At 44.5% G+C, this 20,572-nt stretch overlaps 2 protein-coding genes across 2 annotated transcripts; one reads left to right on the forward strand and one right to left on the reverse strand.

The window, feature by feature from the left end:
- Positions 1-3,856: 3,856 nt before the first annotated feature.
- buc (bucky ball) lies at positions 3,857-7,086 on the reverse strand (the record flags this gene model as incomplete). Its single annotated transcript, XM_079234211.1, has 6 exons — positions 3,857-3,888; positions 3,975-4,061; positions 4,322-4,420; positions 4,502-6,082; positions 6,814-6,969; positions 7,080-7,086. 6 exons carry the CDS (start codon positions 7,084-7,086, stop codon positions 3,857-3,859), a joined length of 1,962 nt encoding a protein of 653 aa, XP_079090337.1.
- A 3,911-nt stretch (positions 7,087-10,997) lies between these two features.
- On the forward strand, positions 10,998-16,638 carry kbtbd2 (kelch repeat and BTB (POZ) domain containing 2; the record flags this gene model as incomplete). Its single annotated transcript, XM_079234566.1, has 3 exons — positions 10,998-11,170; positions 13,992-14,157; positions 14,987-16,638. The coding sequence occupies 3 exons, from the start codon at positions 10,998-11,000 to the stop codon at positions 16,544-16,546; spliced, it is 1,899 nt and encodes a 632-aa protein (XP_079090692.1). The 3' UTR covers positions 16,547-16,638.
- Positions 16,639-20,572: the final 3,934 nt, after the last annotated feature.

The raw sequence follows: 20,572 nt of genomic DNA on the forward strand, positions 1-20,572 counted from the left end.
TGCCTGCCGGTCTGTTCCGCTTCTTTGGAGTTGATGGGACCTTGCTATGATAGTAGATGTTGTCAAAGTCAGCGAGCCAGCTGGTTGAAGGGAGGTAGGCAGGCAACGACTCAAAGGATGTGTCCTGGTGATCCTGGATGTTTCTGTCTGCCTTAAGAGGGGAATTGTCTTCTGCAGTCCGCGTCAACGCCGTTGTAGGAGCTTCCTCTGCGACAAGAACGTCCATGAAGGGGCACACGTCAGCTTCAGGCATCTCATCCTCAGAACGCTCCTCCACAGCGTGGACCATGTCCTCCTTTTCATCCTCTGCCAGAGGAGGCATCTGGATCACGGGCAAGACCTCTTCCATGTCCTCGGTGTCCTCCGCATCATCCGTCTCATCCGTCGTTGAAGGCACTTCAGCTACACCAGCCGGTGTTGCCTCGTGAGACTCCAGGCGGCCAATTGGGTTCGGCGATTCAGGAGGGGGAGTCACGGTTTCCTTCATTGACCAGACAGTGGACTCCATCTTCCATAGCTCATCCAGGTACTTTGGGTCGAAGGGCAGGTGGACGACTTTGAAGGGGAGATTCTTGGACGGGTCCTTCTCGACGCTCATTTCTTGAATGTCGTCGCGAGCTAGTTCCCGGGAGCCGGCGGCGGGGGAGTCGAACGCGGGCGCCATCTGGTTCCTGGACTCCTCCAGAGACGGGAGCTTCTCGCCGCTGCTGTGCATCCCAACTAACAAGATGTCGGGACAAGCTTGGGCGGCCTGCTCCGTGGGGAGGCGCTGTCCCTCGTCCTGCCGCACGACGCGACCCTGGAGGACCGAGCTGCTGCTGCGCTGGACCAGGTCTTGGGAAAAGCTGTGGGACACCTCTGCAGTCTCATGAGCGTGCAGGAGTTGCAGTCCCACCGGCGTGGTGCAGCATTCAATCCTCACCTCCTCCGTCTGGATCACGAAGCCGCCGCTTGGCGCCGTCCTGGTGGTGGAAGAGGGCGCCGTGTCCTTTAGCTCCACAGGAGGAGGATCCCTCTTCTGCACGGACGGAGCTGGTGTACACGGCTGCTTGATGGAGACACCGGTGCCAGTGTCGTCGCCGCGGACTGGGAGGCCACCGGGGGCCTCAGCGTTGCTGGGACCCGGGGTGCTGACCCTCTGCGTGGCGGACAGGGGTTCAGTTTGAACCTCAGAGCTCGTCATTTGTCTGGTCTGGCTGTTCTGCTGGTAGCGGAACCTGCGGGAGTGGTAGGCCATGGTCTGGTAATACTGGGGGTTGAGCATGCGGCGGTAGTCCATCAAGTGGAGGTGGGTGGTGGGTACAACAAACCCAGGTGGCTCCATGTAGGGATTAGGCTGATAGTGGGGCATCATGGGCACGCCATAACCTTTAGTAGCAGAGGAAAATTAGTTTTAAGAGTGTCATTTTAGGGACCAGTGTAGCAGCGCTGTACTTATGCGGCCTTCAAAATGGAACTTGGTTGGGACACATCAAGTCATGCATGCAGGAAAAGCGAAGAGATCCTCAACATTATCCTCCGAAAATGAACTTCCACATCCTCCCCAAAGTCTCTAAACCTCCTCAAACATCACAACATGCAATACAAGTCCAGATAGCCACATTAGCACTGGCTGCAGGTGTGTGGTAAGCACCAACTCATTTACCAAAGAATGAGAACAAAATCTGTACTGAAAAATGGAGGAACCATGGTGGTAACATTTAGGTGGAAAGGCTATACAGGGGGACTTTATTTAAAAGCACTTTGCTGCATTTCTTTCTCTGCACATGCCCCGATAGTGCAGAGGTTTTTAAATACATAACACGGCAGAAGTTTAGTATTTTTCCAGGTAGCTTTTAAACGCTCACCTAAACCAGGGTAGTATGGGTTGTAGGACACGGGCATGGGCACCGGCACAGGCCACTGCATGCTCTGCATGGGCATGTACGGCTGCGAGGGCTGGATGTAGAAGAAAGGCTTGTGGTGCTGCTGCTCCTCCGGACGAGGCGCTCCCGAAGGCCCCGGAGCCGACGGCGGGTGGGGTCCCTGGTCCTGCTGGGCTCTGTAGTGTGGTTCTGGACCCCGAGGGCCCAGGCCGTAAGAGTGCTGGAAGGTAGCCGTGGCCTCCATAGACGCGAGAAGTAAGTTCAAGTAACTCTAGGAAGCTTTTCCTTCCTTGTTGGCAGATTCTTTGCAGGATAGCGGTGTGTTGTCTGATAGCAAGACACTGACTGAACAAACGCACAAAGAGGATCAGTACTGACTCACCGGCACAGTTTTAAAAGTGTGTTTCTAATTGGAAATCTGATTGGCCGGTCCAAGGTGTCCAATTAGAGGTTGACGACCTTCTTTAAAAGCCAATGACAAATGTCCATTTCCCTCTGATTCCCTCCCACAGAGGTGCATCAGCTCACCTGAGGAGGAGCAGACAATAGATCCAGGATAGATGGGGAAAAAAGGTAGAGGAGAAGCTGATTGGCTTAAATTAAGGAAACAGAGCTGCAGCTTGCGAGCGTTACGGACGCGCTGCACATCCTGCGCCTCATGGCCTCTTGGTAAAGGCTCATTTGCAGGCGAGCGGGGCTAAAGATTTGTAAAATGCAAAGCACATAGTTCACTCGACCTGTGTTGAGAAGCAGGTTTAACCCCCGAAGAGCCAATTATGCTTTTGTTTGGTAGCCTGGAGCAGGATTTACAGACACTCCTATGCGTGGAGAATAAACATGCTGTGAGACCAGTTTGTTAAATCAGTGCTGATGCTTGAAAAGATGTTTTCTGTGCACGGACTCTGGTCTCTGTGCTTTCAGGACAAACGTAAAAGTTGTTTTTCGGTCTTGCTGTTGGCAAAAACACCACTTTCTGCTATTTGACTGCTGTGAACCAAAAGGTTGTTTTTGTTCCATTTGAAGCATCCATTGGTAGCAGATAAGAGGGATGGCCTCAAATGTTTATTTGCTATTGTGAATATATATATAATATATATAATATATTATGAATCAGTCATAATTTTTCTCAATAGACTGATTCATTATTTGGTTAAAAGCCCAGGGTAAAAGCCCAGGGCTAGATATATTTAATTTTCAAGCACTTAGATGGAAAAAAATGTGCAGGAACCAAATAATTCTACCATTTCTGCTTAAAAGGGGAAATGATTACGGTGATTCACCAAATTAGTTTCCTTTCAAACAAATATTTACAGTGAAAAACATGTGACAACATTTAACACTGGACAGAACCAACATTTGGTTCTGCAGATCTACAGTCAGTTACTGCTGCAATATCTTAACATGTGTCAAAATAAATCTGCTGAACTACTGGCAGAACACAGTCTTGAAGCGTATTCCTGCTTATTGAAGTCAAACAATACCAGTGTCCTTGTTAGCAAACCAGTAAAAGCCTCCGAGCATCATGGGAAATGTTACAAGCTATAAAAATGATTAGACAGTTTTTAAATAATGAATATTTTTATTGGACTGGCCCCAAAACTGTGGCACACCATCATATCTGCAACACAAACTTTCAGCCCATATGTGAAATTCATAAATCATGAATAGTGCGAGGCAGTGTCACTGCAGAAAACTTTATACATCTGTTTTTTTTAAATACTCTTATCTTAACAAAAATAGGATTCCTCGTGCTGTGCATTTCACCTGGTGCTCTAAGTATTTTTTAAATACATTATCTTGGAACAATTTCACCTTTTGGGGGAGGGGGACCTGATGAGAGAAAATAAATACAAATTTAATGAGGACAAATTTTCACCGAGAGAACTTTTTGTGCGTGAAATAATTAGTAAAATGTATATATGCAATAAAAATGTTATGTTTTTGCAGAGCTGCATGCATGTCACCTACAGTTAAACACACTTTTGGGGACATTAACATCTTGGTTCTCCTCTCATCGTAGAGCCTGACAAAAAGGAAAAGAAACTAAATTAAAATTGCTTTTTTAAAGCTTTGTGATGATCCGGTCAGCGTTCCCAGCGATAGATTCACCTCTCTCCCAGTGTAGCGGTGGCGGCTCATCGTCGTTATCCTCCACTCTTGACCTGTGGTACATCGCTTTCCTCTGAGTGCTCGTCTCTGCCCAGCGGACACGAAGGGAACAAAAGCACGGCGCAATAAAATAATTTTTAAAATCAATATGTTGTCAAATATTCAATATCTTTAGTGTAGCCATGTAATCCATGATGAACCACCAGCGGGTCATTATTGTCAGCACTGTTATGGCCGTTAGCTTCCGGCTCGCAGTCATAGATATCCTCAGATTTTTTTTAATTGGGCACCCATCAAACCGATTTTTACAAATGATATATTTTAGAGTTGCACAATGATCGATCAACCTGGTCGTTGCAGAAGGCTCGCTTGTCTCCTCCTGGGAATCACATCCCTTTCTCCCCACCTGCCTTGGTCCGACGTGGTCAGATCTCTGCAGAGTCCGTCTATGAAAGAGGTCACACACATTTTCATACACGTGCCTGTCAACACGCCGTAGAACGCTAAAGTCCACTGAAGAGACTTACCCGTACACGTTCTGCACTGCAGCTCACTGCCAGCCGCCTCTCCGGCCTCCCTGTCAGCCGGCTCCTGCTTACAAACCTCACGAGCTTCCTCCTGGGTCTCCGGATCGGACGGCTCTTTGCATTGACCTCTTTTGTGCCAGGGTTTCGCCGCATGTCTCGGCGGCACGCCGTGGGGCTTCCTGGATGCAGAATGCTTCCTCACCACCACTCTGACCGGCTGCTCGCACCCTCTCCCGTACCGGCTCTCCTCCTCGGAGTCTCCGGCTTCGTCCCTGAACATCTTGGCGCTGTGGCCTTTGCTCCTTCCGGCGTTTTTCGCGAGGCTTTTCCCGCAGCAGGCGCACATGAACCTCTTCGAGCCGGGTAGCCACACTTCCTCTACGGCGTCGGCAGCTTGCGGAGACCCGCTCACGACCTCGGAAAGCCTCCGGCCCGCGTACACGTGTTTGGGGAAAAGGTCTGCGTCGTCCAGATCAGTGGAGAACATCTCGTCTCTGGAGGACAGCTCGTCCAGAGACGGACTGAGGACGCTCATCCGCTCGTGAGTGGTCTGCATGGACAGGTAGTTGTAGTAGTAGGGAGCCGTAGGGGAGGAGAGGCGGCCGGCTTCACCAGCGTCTCCTGGTGTCAAAACGCTCTCAAAAGGCAGCTTGAGGATCTGATAGCTTGGATCAGGCTTTGAGACTTTGTCGACACTTTTAGCATCTTTAAGCACCGCATTGGAGGTAAAAGAAGAAGAAGAAGAAGAAGAGGAAGAAGAAGACGACGACAAGATTGAATCCACCCTCCGCTTCAGGAGCTCTTCAGCGTCACATTTGGGAACACTTGCGTCGGCCGCCGAGATATCTGACTGGATATCTGCGACCTCCGCTTTCTGAAGAGGGAAGTGTTCGTCCGCCGCGGGCTGCTGGTGCTCCATCTCGAGACTCTCTTCGTGAACGGAAGAACTATCGAGCGGCAACTCCTCTTCCAGAACCGCCGACCAGCATCCCAGAGGGCTCAGGCCGTCCAAGCTCCTTTGGCTGGACTCCCCGTCGTACACCGCCGCCGTGGAGTCGCTGAAGGTCACAGCCTCCGACTCCGGATGACCGCCGCCTCCGACTCCGCCTCCGCCACCTCTACCTCCACCTCCACCTCCGCCGTCGACGTCGGGTGCCAGAGGCAGGACGCGACCCTGCGCTTCGCTTTTCTTATCTTCCACTGGAGAAAACATCCCAGAGGACTGCGAGGCGACGCCCGAGTCAAGTTCTCTCTCGGCGCCCTGCAGGTCAGTGGCTCGGATTTTATCCAGGCATTCGATCAGTTTGGTTATGGCGTCGCTGGGGTCGGTCTGAGCCTCTGAGCAGGCCGTTTCTCGACGCCCGTGAGGCTGCTGCTGTTGCTGGTGATGATACTGCTGCTGCTGATGCATCTGCTGCTGCATCTGCTGCTGCTGATGCATGTCATTCCAGGTAGGACCGTTGAAGCGGGGCTCAAACATTCGCCTGTAATCCATCGGATATAGCGGAGCATGTGGGTAAACAAACCCAGGATACTGCATGTACTGGTACGGCTGCATGCAGGGACGGCCGTAGTTAAGACCTGGGAAATAAAACACAAACAGGGAGATTCCAGGGAATCAATACTGCTGGTAGTAGCTGTAGCACACTTACTCAAGCACTGCACTTCAGTACAATTTTTAGTTACTTGCACTTACTTAAGTATTTCCATTTTATGCTACTTTCTAGTTCTACTCCACTTCATCTCAGAGATAAAAAGTAGTCAATGTTAAAATGTATGGTAGGAGTATGTAAATACATTAAAATAAGCCCCATCATTACCAATTAAAGTGATGAACACATCAATAAATATGATACAATAATGAAAAACATTACAAAATGAGCCATACTTTTAGTAAAGTTTGACAACATACTTTTACTTAAGACTTTGAATGCAGGGCATTTCAACACTTCTATATTATTACTTTTACCAAAGGATCCGAGCACAGAGTTCATTTCTGCAATGAGAAAAAATAAATAAAAGACGCTGCAAGTCATTAAGATGAAACTATATCTCCAAATAATGAGTTAGCGTCTAAAATTATAATGATTGAATATAAAGAAATTATGAAACTGTCAATATTTTCATCTTAGCATCTCAAAATAATGAGATTTCAAAATGTTATTGTCAATATTTTAAGATTTGGAGATGGTTCCGTATTATTTGGAGATGCTTTTAAAAAAAAAGACATTTCATCAGAGTGCCAGACATGGGCTTCCATACTTCTTCCCCCACTGCCGGGTCATTACTACTACAACAACAACAACAGGTACCTCCAGGCACGCCGTAGTGGCTGTAGGGGTTGTTCATCTGCCACTGCTGCTGGTAGAGGTAGTAGGGCTGAGACGGCGGCTGGACGTAGAAGAAAGGTCTGGGATGTTGAGCTCGTTGTTGTCCGTTCCCAAATGTGTGTGGTTGTTTATTTCCATCTACAGGAAGCAGCACTTACTCAATAGTACTTTTCCAGCAAATACGCACAATTTGATACAAATTACGATTTATTGATGTGCATTTTAAAATATAAAGCGAGTGTCCTTACCGTCCATTTTCTCTCACGTGCTCGCTCAACGCGTCAGGAATAAAATAAAATAAATACTGCAGCGGGATGAAAACAACCGAATGAACATCCGCCGGGTTCGTAAAATTAAAGGCGAGTTTTTACAGTCAACTTTGGCTTTCGTCGATAAACAAACAGAAGTAGAGACGCGTTCTCTCTCTCAGGTCCACATGATTCTGCTTACAAGAGCCGAGGCCGCTCCGCTGATGAGTCAAATAGGAAACACCTGCTGCACGCGGACTAATGAGCTCGGGGCTTCAATGGTGTCTGTTCAAAACACTAATGATGGAAAGCAACCACGAAAACGGAGGAAAAGAGAAACACTTTTACTGCATCATAAAGAAATTACATACTTTAATAATATTATGCTTCAAGCCTACGGAGACAAATCCAGGTCAATAGTTTTGTTCATTTGAAAACAAGATTTTAACCCCAAAAAGAATAGATTCAAAACTGTAAAGTGAAAGAAGATGAAAATATAAAATATGTTGCTGAAAAAAATATTACAGGTCACCAACAAATACACAACTGAATTGCACTTTCCTTATATGTTTAATAAAGTAAAAAATAAATACTTTGGCGGCCATTTTAATGAAGACAAATGTCTATTTTCAATAAAGGAAAAAAAGAAAAGATGTGGGGTACATTCAGGACCTCCTATTTATTTCATGGTGGTGATTTTGTTTATTTTAAAATATTTTCTCCTACAAACTACATCAATGAAATATACAATGCATGTGTTCAGACACTCGGCTAATTTTTAGAAATATTAATTTTATTTTCCAGAGACACCAAAAATAAAGTTTCTAAATAATAAGAAAGAAATAGACTTTTTTTTAATTTCCCATTTTTATTAACTAATATAAACAATGTATGGAATGTAAACAAAAAAAAGGTTCACAGTACAGATCATAAATATAAACAGGTTAACATAAGGAGTATAGATAAATCCAGGTGTGCATGATACAGAAGTATTGTTATATATATATATATATATATATATATATATATATATGCCACTCTTACTCTCATTGACAGAGTAAGAGTGTTGTCTTTAAACACCGGGGGAAATTATTCTAATCCACTTTTAGTTTTTTATATATATAAAATCTAAAGCACTGGTCCAGTTTTGTATCCATCTCGCCGCCAGATGTCACTGTTTCCTTTCTCAACCCGGGGCCGGACCGCCTGTTACGGGCGCATGCGCAGTATCCTCATATGGCCTCTGGTCTTTTTCAGGCGCTTACGATGCGCATAGAGCTCGTCCTCTGCTCGGCGCTTCAACGCAACCGTTTGACGTCCAAACTCGGCTCGCGGAGTTCTCTGGCCGACGGGGAAAGCCACCGTGACGGTTCTACGCGCTTGGATCCCACCTGCAGTCACGGTAAGGACGCGTGGATCGCGATTAACTTTCGGGGGGAAAAGTGTCAACGAGCTAGCTTGCGTTTATTTAGCCTGTTAGCTGCGCGTCTGCTAGCAAGCATGACCTGCTGTATAAATTCATTTAGGGCGGGGGCAGTACCTCACGACCTTTTCTGAAACAATGTCACAGTTGCAGGTGACGGTGTTAAGACGCCTGACTTACCAACAGCCAGCTAGTGTGCATAAACTGTGCAGCTACCGGAAGCTAACGCTAACGGAGCTAGCCGACGTAGCTTTGGTGTGACGTCACACTGAAGTAAGTGTGTGTATGTTTGTGTGCGCGTGCGTGCGTACCACTGGCATGTGCCGTTACCTGAAGCCTGCACATGTTGTTCGATTGCATCAATAACAAGTGTTTAAATATACTTTTACATGAGTACAAATTTCGAGGTACTGCACTTGAGTATTTAGATACTGTACTTTGCAGAAGGCAGTTTTTTTTCTCCATCCCCTTCCTGTGTCTCCTTTTATGTGTTGATGATGAATGTTTTGGAGAAGCTGAAGGATGAATTGTGCCTTTTTTTATGGGTTGAGAGAATTCTGATACTTACTGAATACTTCTTCAGCTAAATATAATATTTAAAAAGATAAAAAAATAGCCTTTTGGATCAGCTGGAAAAAATGCACCATCACAATAACTGTTTTTCTTCTAAGAGATACATGGTTCATACAGGACAAAGACTATGATGATCTTGTATAGTTTAATGTAGATTAAACTAGCCAATGGGATATAAAGTAGTTCAAATGCAACACACACATATATATATATATATATATATATATATATATATATATATATATATATATATATATATATATATATATATATATAGTAATATGAATCCAGAAACATGCCAACGTGCTTGCTATCTGCTCACGTCACAAAAATGGAAGATATTCTGAATCTCACGTTGACAGCCGACGCGGGCGCGTTAATAGCAGGAGTGTTAATGCAAAAAGACGACACCAGATCTGAGTCAGCGTGGAGACGGTTGTAAAGTTCCCCCACACACAACCTTGAATTTGACACAATAACCGGATTATTAACATTTATTTGTGTTTTTTATTTTTTCCACTGCTGCCATGAATCCCCCCCCCCCCCCCCCCACAGTGCTTTGATGAAAGCCGACAGAAGTGGTGGTGTTGTTGGTGTGGCTTAACGCCGGGCAGCTTGAAGGCATTGATGGCAAAAGTGGCTTAATGGCTCTGTCGTGGTAACCTGCCAGAAAGCCCAATGTAATTTAGATTGTGAGCAGTGGAGCGCAAGACTTAACACCCAAAAGCATGATGTGTTTTTGGCTTGCTCGAAACACTGATATATCTTACTGTGGCCCTTCTTTTTTTAAATATTAGACTAGAAAAGAGCCCTATTAAAAAAAAAAAGCTAAAGACAGCGTTTTCTCTTAACTAAAACCTGCATTGCAAGAAAAAAGCCTAATTTGAATTTTGGTTAAAATAATGAGGCTAATTTTAAGCACATGTACCAACAGTTGACCACACGTTGCAGTACTGTTTTATATAGCCGCGTAAAGATTATCCACTTAGAGCGCAGTGTTGTGTCACTTCAGCATCACGGCACCCAGAAAGACGAAGGCCCTGTTTCCCAAAAGCATCCGAAGTCAAAGAAGACTGAAGCTCAAATACCTCCAATGGGACCAAGACCGTCACAGCCTCTTCGTGCTTTTGTGAAATTGGGCTCTAGTTTGAAACACTGAGGGGAAAACCGCTGTTGCATCTTTAGTGTAGAATCCGGTAGCACGTGAACCAGAGTTTGGCTGAAGTTGTTTATTACTTGCTACTACCTGTCTGTGTTGGTTTAATTCAGATGCCGTCTTATTGTTTATACGGTGAGTTGACGGACAGCTGCAGACCGAGGCAGTTGCATTCAGACTTTATTGTTTCTGGAAAAGAGGGGGACGGCAGCAGGTTGTTGAAAGTGCTTGTTTCCTCATTTGGAAGGGTTATCGGGATGTTCGCTGCTCTGACGTGTCCCAAAAAACTAAAGTAAATCGGAAGACGGAAAATCATTTCCGACTCCATTTTTGTTCTGTGCTGTTTTGAGACTCAACATTGCTCTTCTTTCTCTCTTTCAGACAGGCGCTGATGTAACAGCGCTGCGACAGTTGTGGTTCTCTCCCTCTACCTCCGGTCCCCAGTGCCTCACTGCATGACCTCAGACAACAGATCCACGAGAGGAAGCAGCCCCTTCCTCACCCGGGACCCTCTCCTCTGGACTCGATAGCTGTTTTATCGTCCAAACTCCAGCAAAAGAAACAGCCAAATCTTTCCTGCGAAGGAGTTTGAACACCTCCACTTGGAATCGGTGGAGGTGTTGAAGAGCTTCCCCATTTTTTTCCCCTTCCTGTTTTTCCTCATACATCTCATACATTTTTATTTTTCTTCTCGTGGTTGCCGTGAGTCCGGTTCTGCCGGCCGTGTGACTTTTCAAAACTGGGGCGCAATTCATGGGATGCAACCATGTCGGATCTCAGCGAGCGCAGGCCGGTCAACACGGACTACGCTGTCTCCCTGCTGGAGCAGCTCAAGTTCTTTTACGAACAGAAATTACTGACTGACGTCGTGCTGCTGGTGGAGGACACGGAATTCCCGTGTCACAAGATGGTCCTCGCCACGTGTAGCTCCTATTTCAGGTGAGCTGCCGCGGGGGTGTGGAATAACTCGTACACGTTGGGGATTTCTGTTTTTTTTTTTTTTTTTTTAACGACCAGTCTGCAAGATCGTGCGACCCGTGGCGTGGCTCTTCCCTAATTTGTCTACTTCAGTTTCAATGAATAATGCACCAACACAGCGTTTGTTTCTGTGTCTCAAGACCGCAATCATCCCCCCCCCCACCCTCTCTCGGTCTTCGTTGTGATGGAGGTGTGGGTACGTTGTCGCTGTGTAGCGCGGTTGTTATGTCTGTAAGTGCTCACCTCCTACAGTTGCGATGAATAATGCACCACGTCGTAGTGCAAGTGTTATCCACTCTGTGCTCGGAGGATGGAGAACAAGGGGATGGTGTTTCCTGGAAAGCTGCCAGTCAAAATTCCGTCTCCTTGATATATTTCTACTGAACCAAATGAATCTTTAACCCGTAGTTCCACCTCTGTGCCCCTCGTTTGTACGCACACCATTGCATAATGAAGTGTGTGTGTGCACTGCAGTGAATATGACGGAGCAGCAGCCTCGGCTCTGGGAAGATTCCATCTGTACATGACAGGAGGCTCTTGCTGCATTTGAACACGCCGTCTAACTCCCTCTTTTTCTTTTTTTTTTTTCCTCCCTGCACACTCTCGCGCACGCATTCCAAGGAAAGGTCCCGACAACTTGATACCTCTCTCGCACCCGCCTTCTCCGCGATCTTCCCCACTGTTTCCGTCGCACTCGTTAGCTGGTGCGAACATGCAAAGCTTTTCCTCCGTCCCCTGCGGGGTTCATAGGTGTCGCAGCGCTTCGTCTCAACTGCTACTCCTTCCCTTTTTTTTTTTTTTTTCTTCTTCCTTTCTTCACACGCCTTGCTTCAGGGAAAAGGGGGTGGGTGGGGGAGAGCTTGTGTTTGGAGGGGAAAGTCTGGTCACGTAGGTCTTGGTGGGAGATGGAGGGAGAGAGAGGGGGGGAAAGAGGCAGGGGTGCAGGGGTTTGCCTGCAGGGTTGCGTAATACGCCTTGGCAGGTTTAGCCCCTGCTGTGAGTAGCACATCGAACACGCTCCACAAAAAACATACAGGAGGGCATTATGAAGTGATAGTGAATGATACAAAAAAAATATTTAAATGTCATTTACTCATGCATTTATTTATACATATGATTTAAATACGCACTAATGGTTAGGGACTCTTTTAACATGTGCTTTATAAACGTGTTTTAATACTGCAATTCATGATTTTAATTCAGGTAGTTACTAGTCGTTAAGTATGTTCATGTTGGAACAATGCTTTATAAAGGATGAGTTGCAGGCAAAGTATTGTTAAAGGAGTTGCAAGTGGGCTAGTTTGTCATTGACTAATCTACATAATAAAAACATATTTTGATGAAATGTCGGGAGAAAAGCCCAATGCATTGTGTGGCCATGAGTCACAACATAAAGTAATATACAAAATAATTGGCGAGTGATGGGCAATTTTGTGACAATCTTCCTTCTTAAAGGACAAATTCTTAATTCATTATCAAAATCGTTAGCCCGTCATTTAAGAAATTGATCCATGGACCACATGTTTCAGCACCATTAAACACTAAAGCACCATTTAAAACCCCAAATCTAACCCTGTCTGCATTTCCCAGCAGCTATTTTGTCTTGTACGGAGTTAACGGAAGAAGAATGACATCGATAGCGATGCAGTGATGACCGACACGCAGACAGAAACTCTTCACACTGTGAAAAACAGAGTCTCATTCTCTGCATGTTTCAGTGTCTGTGACACGTGAACAGAAGCATCGCTGCCCTTCTGAACATTTGGCACGTAATGAATGCAAATGACCAGTTAAAGCCAGTGACGGCTCTGCAGATGCATAAAATGTGAGCGATCGCTGCAGCTGAAGAGGTTAAAGAGGCGCCGACGCCGTCTAATCAATGAAAACGTGGAAGTGTAGGCAGCTCGCCGAGGCTGCAGCGACGTGGAAGTCTGAGCAGAGGGAAGCCCAGCTGGAGCTCAGTCAGGGAGGAACCGCTGTCATATTATAATAGTAATAACTTCATATAGCTGCTTTTAAATGAAACAGCGAAAGCACTAAGATTAAAATTCAAACACTAATAAAATGGTACAATAAATGAGACTAATCAATCAATTGATAAATAAAATAAATAACCATTAAGTCAGTTGTAATATCTGCTCCAAATAAAAAAAGTGGAATTCAACCCTGCTCTTTAAGACCAAGAAAACTTCTGCTTTAATGTGCTAGGATGGATGTCAAATAATTTAAACCGATAAATGGTTTCTAAAGAAAGATAAAAGCAAAAGTGTATGTCCTTTTTAAAAAAAAAAAAATACATTTAAGCAGAAATAATTGAGTTTGACTTTTTTAAAGCAGAAATGACACAAATTCAGTGGCTTTTTAGCATCTCAAAATTAATACAACTTCTATACAATACTATCCACACAAAAATGAAGTTGTGGTTTATTATGAGGTCTTTGACCAGAAACTACAAATGCTTGAAATTTAAAATGAATCATTTCTACTGCTAAAAGGTTTTTCATTCAGAAAAACACTTGCGTTTCATATCTTCTGTTGAAGTAACTGCATCAATTCTGTTTGTCACTAATGTGTCTTTAGCAAAGCAAAATAAAAGCAAACTAGGTGTCCAATAAAATCCGTCCGCTAAGACTTGGACATGCAGGTGAAATGTTAACTTGTCAGATGAGATCTCTTATCTTCTCGTGGCCGTCATCCTGATCGGTGTGAGGTCTCCTCGCTCGGGGACTACCTCGTTCACCTAGTTGCCGACTGACGCCGCCTCTCCGTCTCGCTCCCGCAGGGCGATGTTCATGAGCGGCCTGAGCGAGAGCAAGCAGACCCACGTCCACCTGAGGAACGTGGACCCGGCCACCCTGCAGATCATCATCACCTACGCCTACACGGGCAACCTGGCCATCAACGACAGCACGGTGGAGCCGCTCTACGAGACCGCCTGCTTCCTGCAGGTCGGTGCCGACGCCGCGCCGCTCGTTTACACGCACTGCGTTTGGTTTCTCTTGTATAAATAGTCTGCAGCAAATTCCTCCTGTTTGAGTAATGTTTGCTGAAAAGCTACAGTGTCTCTTCTGTAAATATATACCGTTTACTTTATATTCATGAGCTGTTTTTACAGATTTAGATGTTCAGTAGTAATTAGTCGGTTCAGAGCTTTTGAGTATCGCGAGACTCACGAACACAAAGTAACATCAGCTTTTTTAATCTTTTTTTTTTTTAAGAATCATTGTTTGCCTTTTTTTTTTCTCAAACGTGTCTTAACCTAAATCTTTAGTTTTTAAGTTGTATTCTATCTAATGATACCTGTCTTAGGAATGGGTATCATATAGATTTGATTGATTATAGTATTCATATTGATTCTGCTTATCAATACTCAAAAAAGACAATTAAGAAAATAATCCATATTGGTTTGTATGTAAACAAGTAATCTTTCTTGAGCGGCAATACAAGAAGTTCCAAGATCTTAAATACAGTCTCAGCTTAAATAATTATCAAAGCGATTATCTTTTATTGATTAGCCTGTTCTTCTGATCAAACTCCATATTGCTAACGTTACATTTGAGGAGCTGGAAGCAGAAAAGCTTTGACTCTTTTCCTCAATAAAGAACTTAACTGAGGAATTGATTAATCACAATCTCACACAGAAAGTAGTCGCACAAATAAAAGTGTTTAGTTCTAGTAGCCGTGTCCCTTGCAAAGATGAGTGTGAGTGTGAGTGTGTGTGTGTGTGTGTGTGTGTCTGCCGGTCCTCTTGACTGTCGTTCCTCGTGCTCTGTCCAGGTGGAGGACGTCTTGCTGCAGTGCAGAGACTACCTGGTGAAGAAGATCAACGCCGAGAACTGCGTCCGCATGCTGAGCATCGGCGACCTGTTCAGCTGCAGCGAGCTAAAGCAGAGCTCCAAGCGCATGGTGGAGCACAAGTTCCCCATGGTGTACCGGCAGGAGGCCTTCCTGCAGCTGTCCCACGAGCTGCTGATCGACGTCCTGAGCAGCGACAACCTCAACGTGGAGAAGGAGGAGACGGTGCGCGAGGCGGCCATGCTGTGGCTGGAGTACAACATGGAGTCGCGCTCGCAGCACCTGTCCTCCGTGCTCAGCCAGATCCGCATCGACGCGCTGTCCGAGGTGACGCAGCGCGCCTGGTTCCAGGGCCTGCCGCCCAACGACAAGTCGGTGGTGGTGCAGGGCCTCTACAAGTCCATGCCCAAGTTCTTCAAGCCGCGGCTGGGCATGACCAAGGAGGAGATGCTCATCTTCATGGAGGCCATGTCGGAAACGCAAGGCGACGGCTACGTCATGTCCGCCTCCCTGCCCACCACGGTGGTGTGCTACAGCCCGCAGGCGGAGAAAGTGTACAAGCTCAGCAACCCCCCGGGGGACCTGCAGAAGGTGGGGACCCTCGTCACGCCGGACAACGACGTGTTCATCGCCGGCGGGCAGATCCCCCTCAAGAACTCCATCACCAACCACGGCAAGAGCGGCAAGCTACAGGCGGTGTTCCGCTCGGTGGACAGCTTCTTCTGGTTCGACGCCCAGCAGAACGCCTGGGTGCCCAAGACCCCCATGCTGTGCGCCCGGATCAAGCCGTCGCTGGTCCACTGCGAGGGCTACATCTACGCCATCGGCGGGGACAACGTCGGCGGCGAGCTGAACAAGCGCACGGTGGAGCGCTACGACTGCGAGAAGGACGAGTGGAGCATGACGAGCCCGCTGCCCTTCGCCTGGAACTGGAGCACCTCGGTGGCGGCGCACGACTGCATCTACGTGATGACCCACGACCTGATGTACTGCTACTTCCCCCGCGCCGACACCTGGGTGGAGATGGCCATGCGCAAGACGAGCCGCTGCTTCGCCTCCGCCGCCGCCTTCGGCGACCTCATCTTCTACATCGGCGGCCTCCACGTGGTCAGCAACTCCGGCGTCCGCCTGCCGACCAGCACCATCGACGGCTCCTCGGTGACGGTGGAGATCTACGACGTGGGCAAGAACGAGTGGCGCCAGGCCGCCAACATCCCCGCCAAGCGCTACTCGGACCCGTGCGTGCGGGCGGTGGTGCTGCTCAACTCGCTGTGCATTTTCATGCGCGAGACCCACATGAACGAGCGCGCCAAGTACGCCATCTACCAGTACGACATGGAGCTGGACCGCTGGTACCTGCGGCAGCCCGTGTCCGAGCGCGTGCTCTGGGATCTGGGGAAGGACTTCCGCTGCGCGGTGGGGAAGCTGTACCCGTCCTGCCTGGAGGAGTCCCCCTGGAAACCCCCGACGTACCTCTTCTCCCCCGACGGAGCCGAGGAGTTCGAAGTGGACGGGGAGCTGGTGACCCTCCCCCACGTATAGCGCTCCACCTCCCTCGCTGACTGAACCGGGAATCTGTAACGCTGAGGGGCGAGAGCGGGGCGGTGGATTTAAAATATGAACGGGTTCGTGGAGAGGGATCTCTGGACTTTGGGAGGCTTGAAGCCCGAAAAGAAGAAAGCCTGGTGCGAAAAAGATGCCCCTTCAAAAATAATACTAGTAATCTGAAACATAATTTTTTATTATTATTATTTTGTCGGTTGAGACATCTGTTCGATATTATTACAAGTCTGTCATACTGTTTCTACAATGTGATGATCTGAACGTCAACTGATTTTGTGATGATGGGGATGATGATGCACTTAACTGGTAAACCTTCTCGGAATGACGATGGCAACTGTACCAAAATCCCCCCTTTGTCTTTTTTTTTTTTTCCCCTCTTCTCTCACCACTGATAAAGAAAAAATGAATACTGTGTTAAAAAGCTCTCGTTTGGAGTATAAAACTCGTGAAAAGTTATCGGCTTGCTCCTTTGTGGCAGGAAGGCAGCATCAGAATATCACTCCTGTTGCAATTTGAGTCTTTTTGAGAAGTGTTTTTTTATATATATATTGGCCCCTAAAAGTTGTAACTTGATGAAAAATGTTCAATATTAAAATGTTGTCTCGCAGCCTTCGGAGGGTAAAGTTTAAAGATGCGGTTCAGTTGTTATCGTGTGACAAACTCCATCTGCTAGTTTTCCAGTAAGTGGACTTGGTGCTAAAAATTACTGTCAAAACTACTGATTAATCATCAATAATGAATCTTTAAGCTAAAATGTTGTCACATGATAACAACTAAACTTATGACGAAGATGAGATTTGAGAGAAAAAAATTATAATTCAGCTGATTGGTCCTCGTCTCGTCAAAATGTTGCGGCATGTTTTTGACCAGGGCTGCTACTAAAGATAATTGCAATGATGATCACTATTCTTTTTTTTTAATTTAGTCTATAAAATGTCCCCAAATAAATAAAAAGGCTCTAGCTTAATTCTCAATTGGTCTGAACAGCAGAATCCAAATATAAATTCTCACATTTAAGGAGCTGGAGCTTGTTTGCTACGTCTGCGAGAGAAATAATTATAAATGCAGAGCTGAAAGAAGAGAAACGGGTAAATATATTAAAATGTCAAACTTTTCCTGGTTTCAGCGTCTCAAATGTGAGCGCTTGATGGTTTTCGCATCGTTGTAAATTGAATGTTTTTTTTGAGGCCGGTTGACGTCTCGGAGAGCAAACAATGAACCGATAAAGAAAGTGAGCCTTCGTTTCAGCTAAAGGAGGAATCCGTTTAGTTTTGCTGTCTGACTCTTCCTCCACAAATGAGCAAAGAAAACAACTTTTCAGATCCACCTTTTTTCTTCTTTTTTTTTTACAAAGCTAAAAAGTATTTGATAGATTTGAGAACAGGACTTCTTCAGAAAAGGCCCCCGCAGACGGGAGGAACCGTGGTTCTCTGGAGGGTCGGGAGGGTTTAAAAGAGGGCGACTGCAGGTCCGGTCACCCATCACCTCCCTCCTCTTCCTCCTCCTCCTCCTCCTCCTCACCGCTCTCTTGACTCCACTATAGCGCCTCCTGCAGTCCGTTTGCACGCCGGTCTTCCACACAGCGAGCAGTTTACACCTCACTCAAATCCATCGTCACATAATCATGAATACTTTTTTTGGTTTATTTTTTTCCTCTGCAAAACACACAACAACCTCCACTCTGTTAGGTTTTGGGCTCATTCATTTTTTTTATTTGTATTTTTCATTTCCAAGCTGCTGAAATATATATATATATATATAAATATATATATTATAAGATATATATTTTTCATATGTTTAAAAAAAATAAAAGACAACTGTTTTAGTGTGGGGGAAAATAACCAGGTCTATTTTGTATTAGTGTCTTTTTTTATTTTTATTTTATTTAATATCAAACATTACTGTAGTGTGATTGTGGGTAGAAATCCATTTTCCTATCAGATTTAATTTGAGTGAATATTGAGGATTCTTGCTGCTGATTGGTTGTGAGAGGAGAGGGCGGGCCCACGGCTGTTGCTATGTCCCTGCAACCACTAGCAGTAGTGGAGGGAGGGGGAGGGGCTTCCTCCTACCTTTTAAAAACATGAGCACAGGTGCTTCATGACAAACCTTACTAGCATGTTTGGCTGCATCATATTCCTTTGGCACTGTATTTTGAATGAACGTTAATTTATTAAAAAACATACCAAAAACGTTCCTGAAACTGACTCCCGGTTTCTTTTGTTTGGACTAAAAAATACAAATGTGTCTGTTGGGTTTCTGCTGCCAGTTTAAAGAAAAGTCAATTCACTTAATGTATCAACATTTAAAACGTTTAATTAAAATCCCTTTTCTTTATGTTACATGTGTTTAATGTCTGGCTAGATTTGTTGTTTTGTTTGAGCAAAGATAAATTATTATTTGACTTTGCTTCTGCAGCTGTTTCATACAACATTTAACATTTAATAAGCTTCTTTGTTAATTAAATTAAACAAAATCATGCTTATATTTCTCCAACTTACATTAAGTGATATTGTTGCTGAATATCTGACATAATGCTTACAAATGTAACCCTGAATTATCGAAAATATACCAGCATGCTTTTTACAAACGTTTGTATCCAGATGCAGATTGATAAAATAACAATTACCATTTACATAATTCGACAATTACGACAGTTACCGCTTACAGAATTTATATTTATGAACAATTACTGGAAAAAGTCTTGATTTTCATATTAAGGTGAAAAATCAGAAGACAAACAATACATTTATGTTTGTCTCATTTTCCAAAACTATTATTTTGAAAACATAACTTCTATAAATATATACGCTTGTTCTGGTTTCTTACTAGCAGACACTCAAACATGTTGATAATTAGAAAACCGAAAACTAAACGATTCTAGTTTCTATTAATAAATCTATCAAGGCAAAGAAGAAAGAAAAAAATTTTACTTAATCCACAAAGGACACTTAAAGAGCAGCTTGCAGGTTATATACCTCAAAAATTATGCAGAAACTATACTTAAAACAAATACATGACAACAGTGACATCTGGAGTCATTTTTTTTTAAAGGACATTTTAAATTAAAAAAAAAGACATACAGATGGGAGTGAGAAATATGAATCTCTGCTAATTTAGACGCTGAAGAGGTTGTAAATGTATTCATACGCTTATGGACAGTTATTATTATTATTATTATTATTATTATAAGCCTGCCGGGTGTCCAAGAGACCAGCGACAGACACTAGAAGTCGTTGTTTTTAAATCATATACAAACGTAATAATTCACCATGATGACAAATGGTGCGATTTTTGCACACAAAAAAATTGCATTGTGTTTTTTCTTATTTTATTGCATTACGACCTGGACTTTAAATAACGTTTTTTAATATATATATTATTTAAATGGACTTACAGAAAATAGTCAAAATTGGGGAAGTGAAATAAAAAAATCTATCTTTTTTAATTCTTAAAAATAAAATACATTTAAATGAAACATGAATATTATTTACTTTTGCAGGGTAAATCTAAATAAATCCTGTTCACCACAATGCTGCCGAACGTGGGTGCATTTTTGTGCGGCCATGTGGTGAAACCACAACAACAACAACAACAACCCTCTTTAGCAAACACACACTTGCCACCACTTTGTTTGGCTGACTTACATTTTTTTTTTTTTTTTACCCAGCCACATTTGTACCCAGAGGGATAAAAGAAAAGATCTAATTTTTATCTTTTTAATACAGCAATATAGGACAGTATCACTTCCTCTCAAATACAGTAAAAGCATCTGTCAAGAAAATAGTGTGAATTTGAATTCAGAATACATTCATATCTGTTAAATACAAAATGAAAATATATCAGAGGATGAACCAAAAAAAAAAGAAATGGAAAAGAAATGTACCAAAATAGCCAAAGAAGGTTTAAAAGTATGAAGAACCCAAAAACCAAAAGAATAAGAAACAAACAAACATTTAAAGAGTTTTAAAGACAGCAGGATGACACATTGCAGCTGTAAAACCG

Source organism: Taurulus bubalis, assembly GCF_910589615.1.
Source record: "Taurulus bubalis genome assembly, chromosome: 18".
In the NCBI taxonomy this organism is placed as follows: domain Eukaryota; kingdom Metazoa; phylum Chordata; class Actinopteri; order Perciformes; family Cottidae; genus Taurulus; species Taurulus bubalis.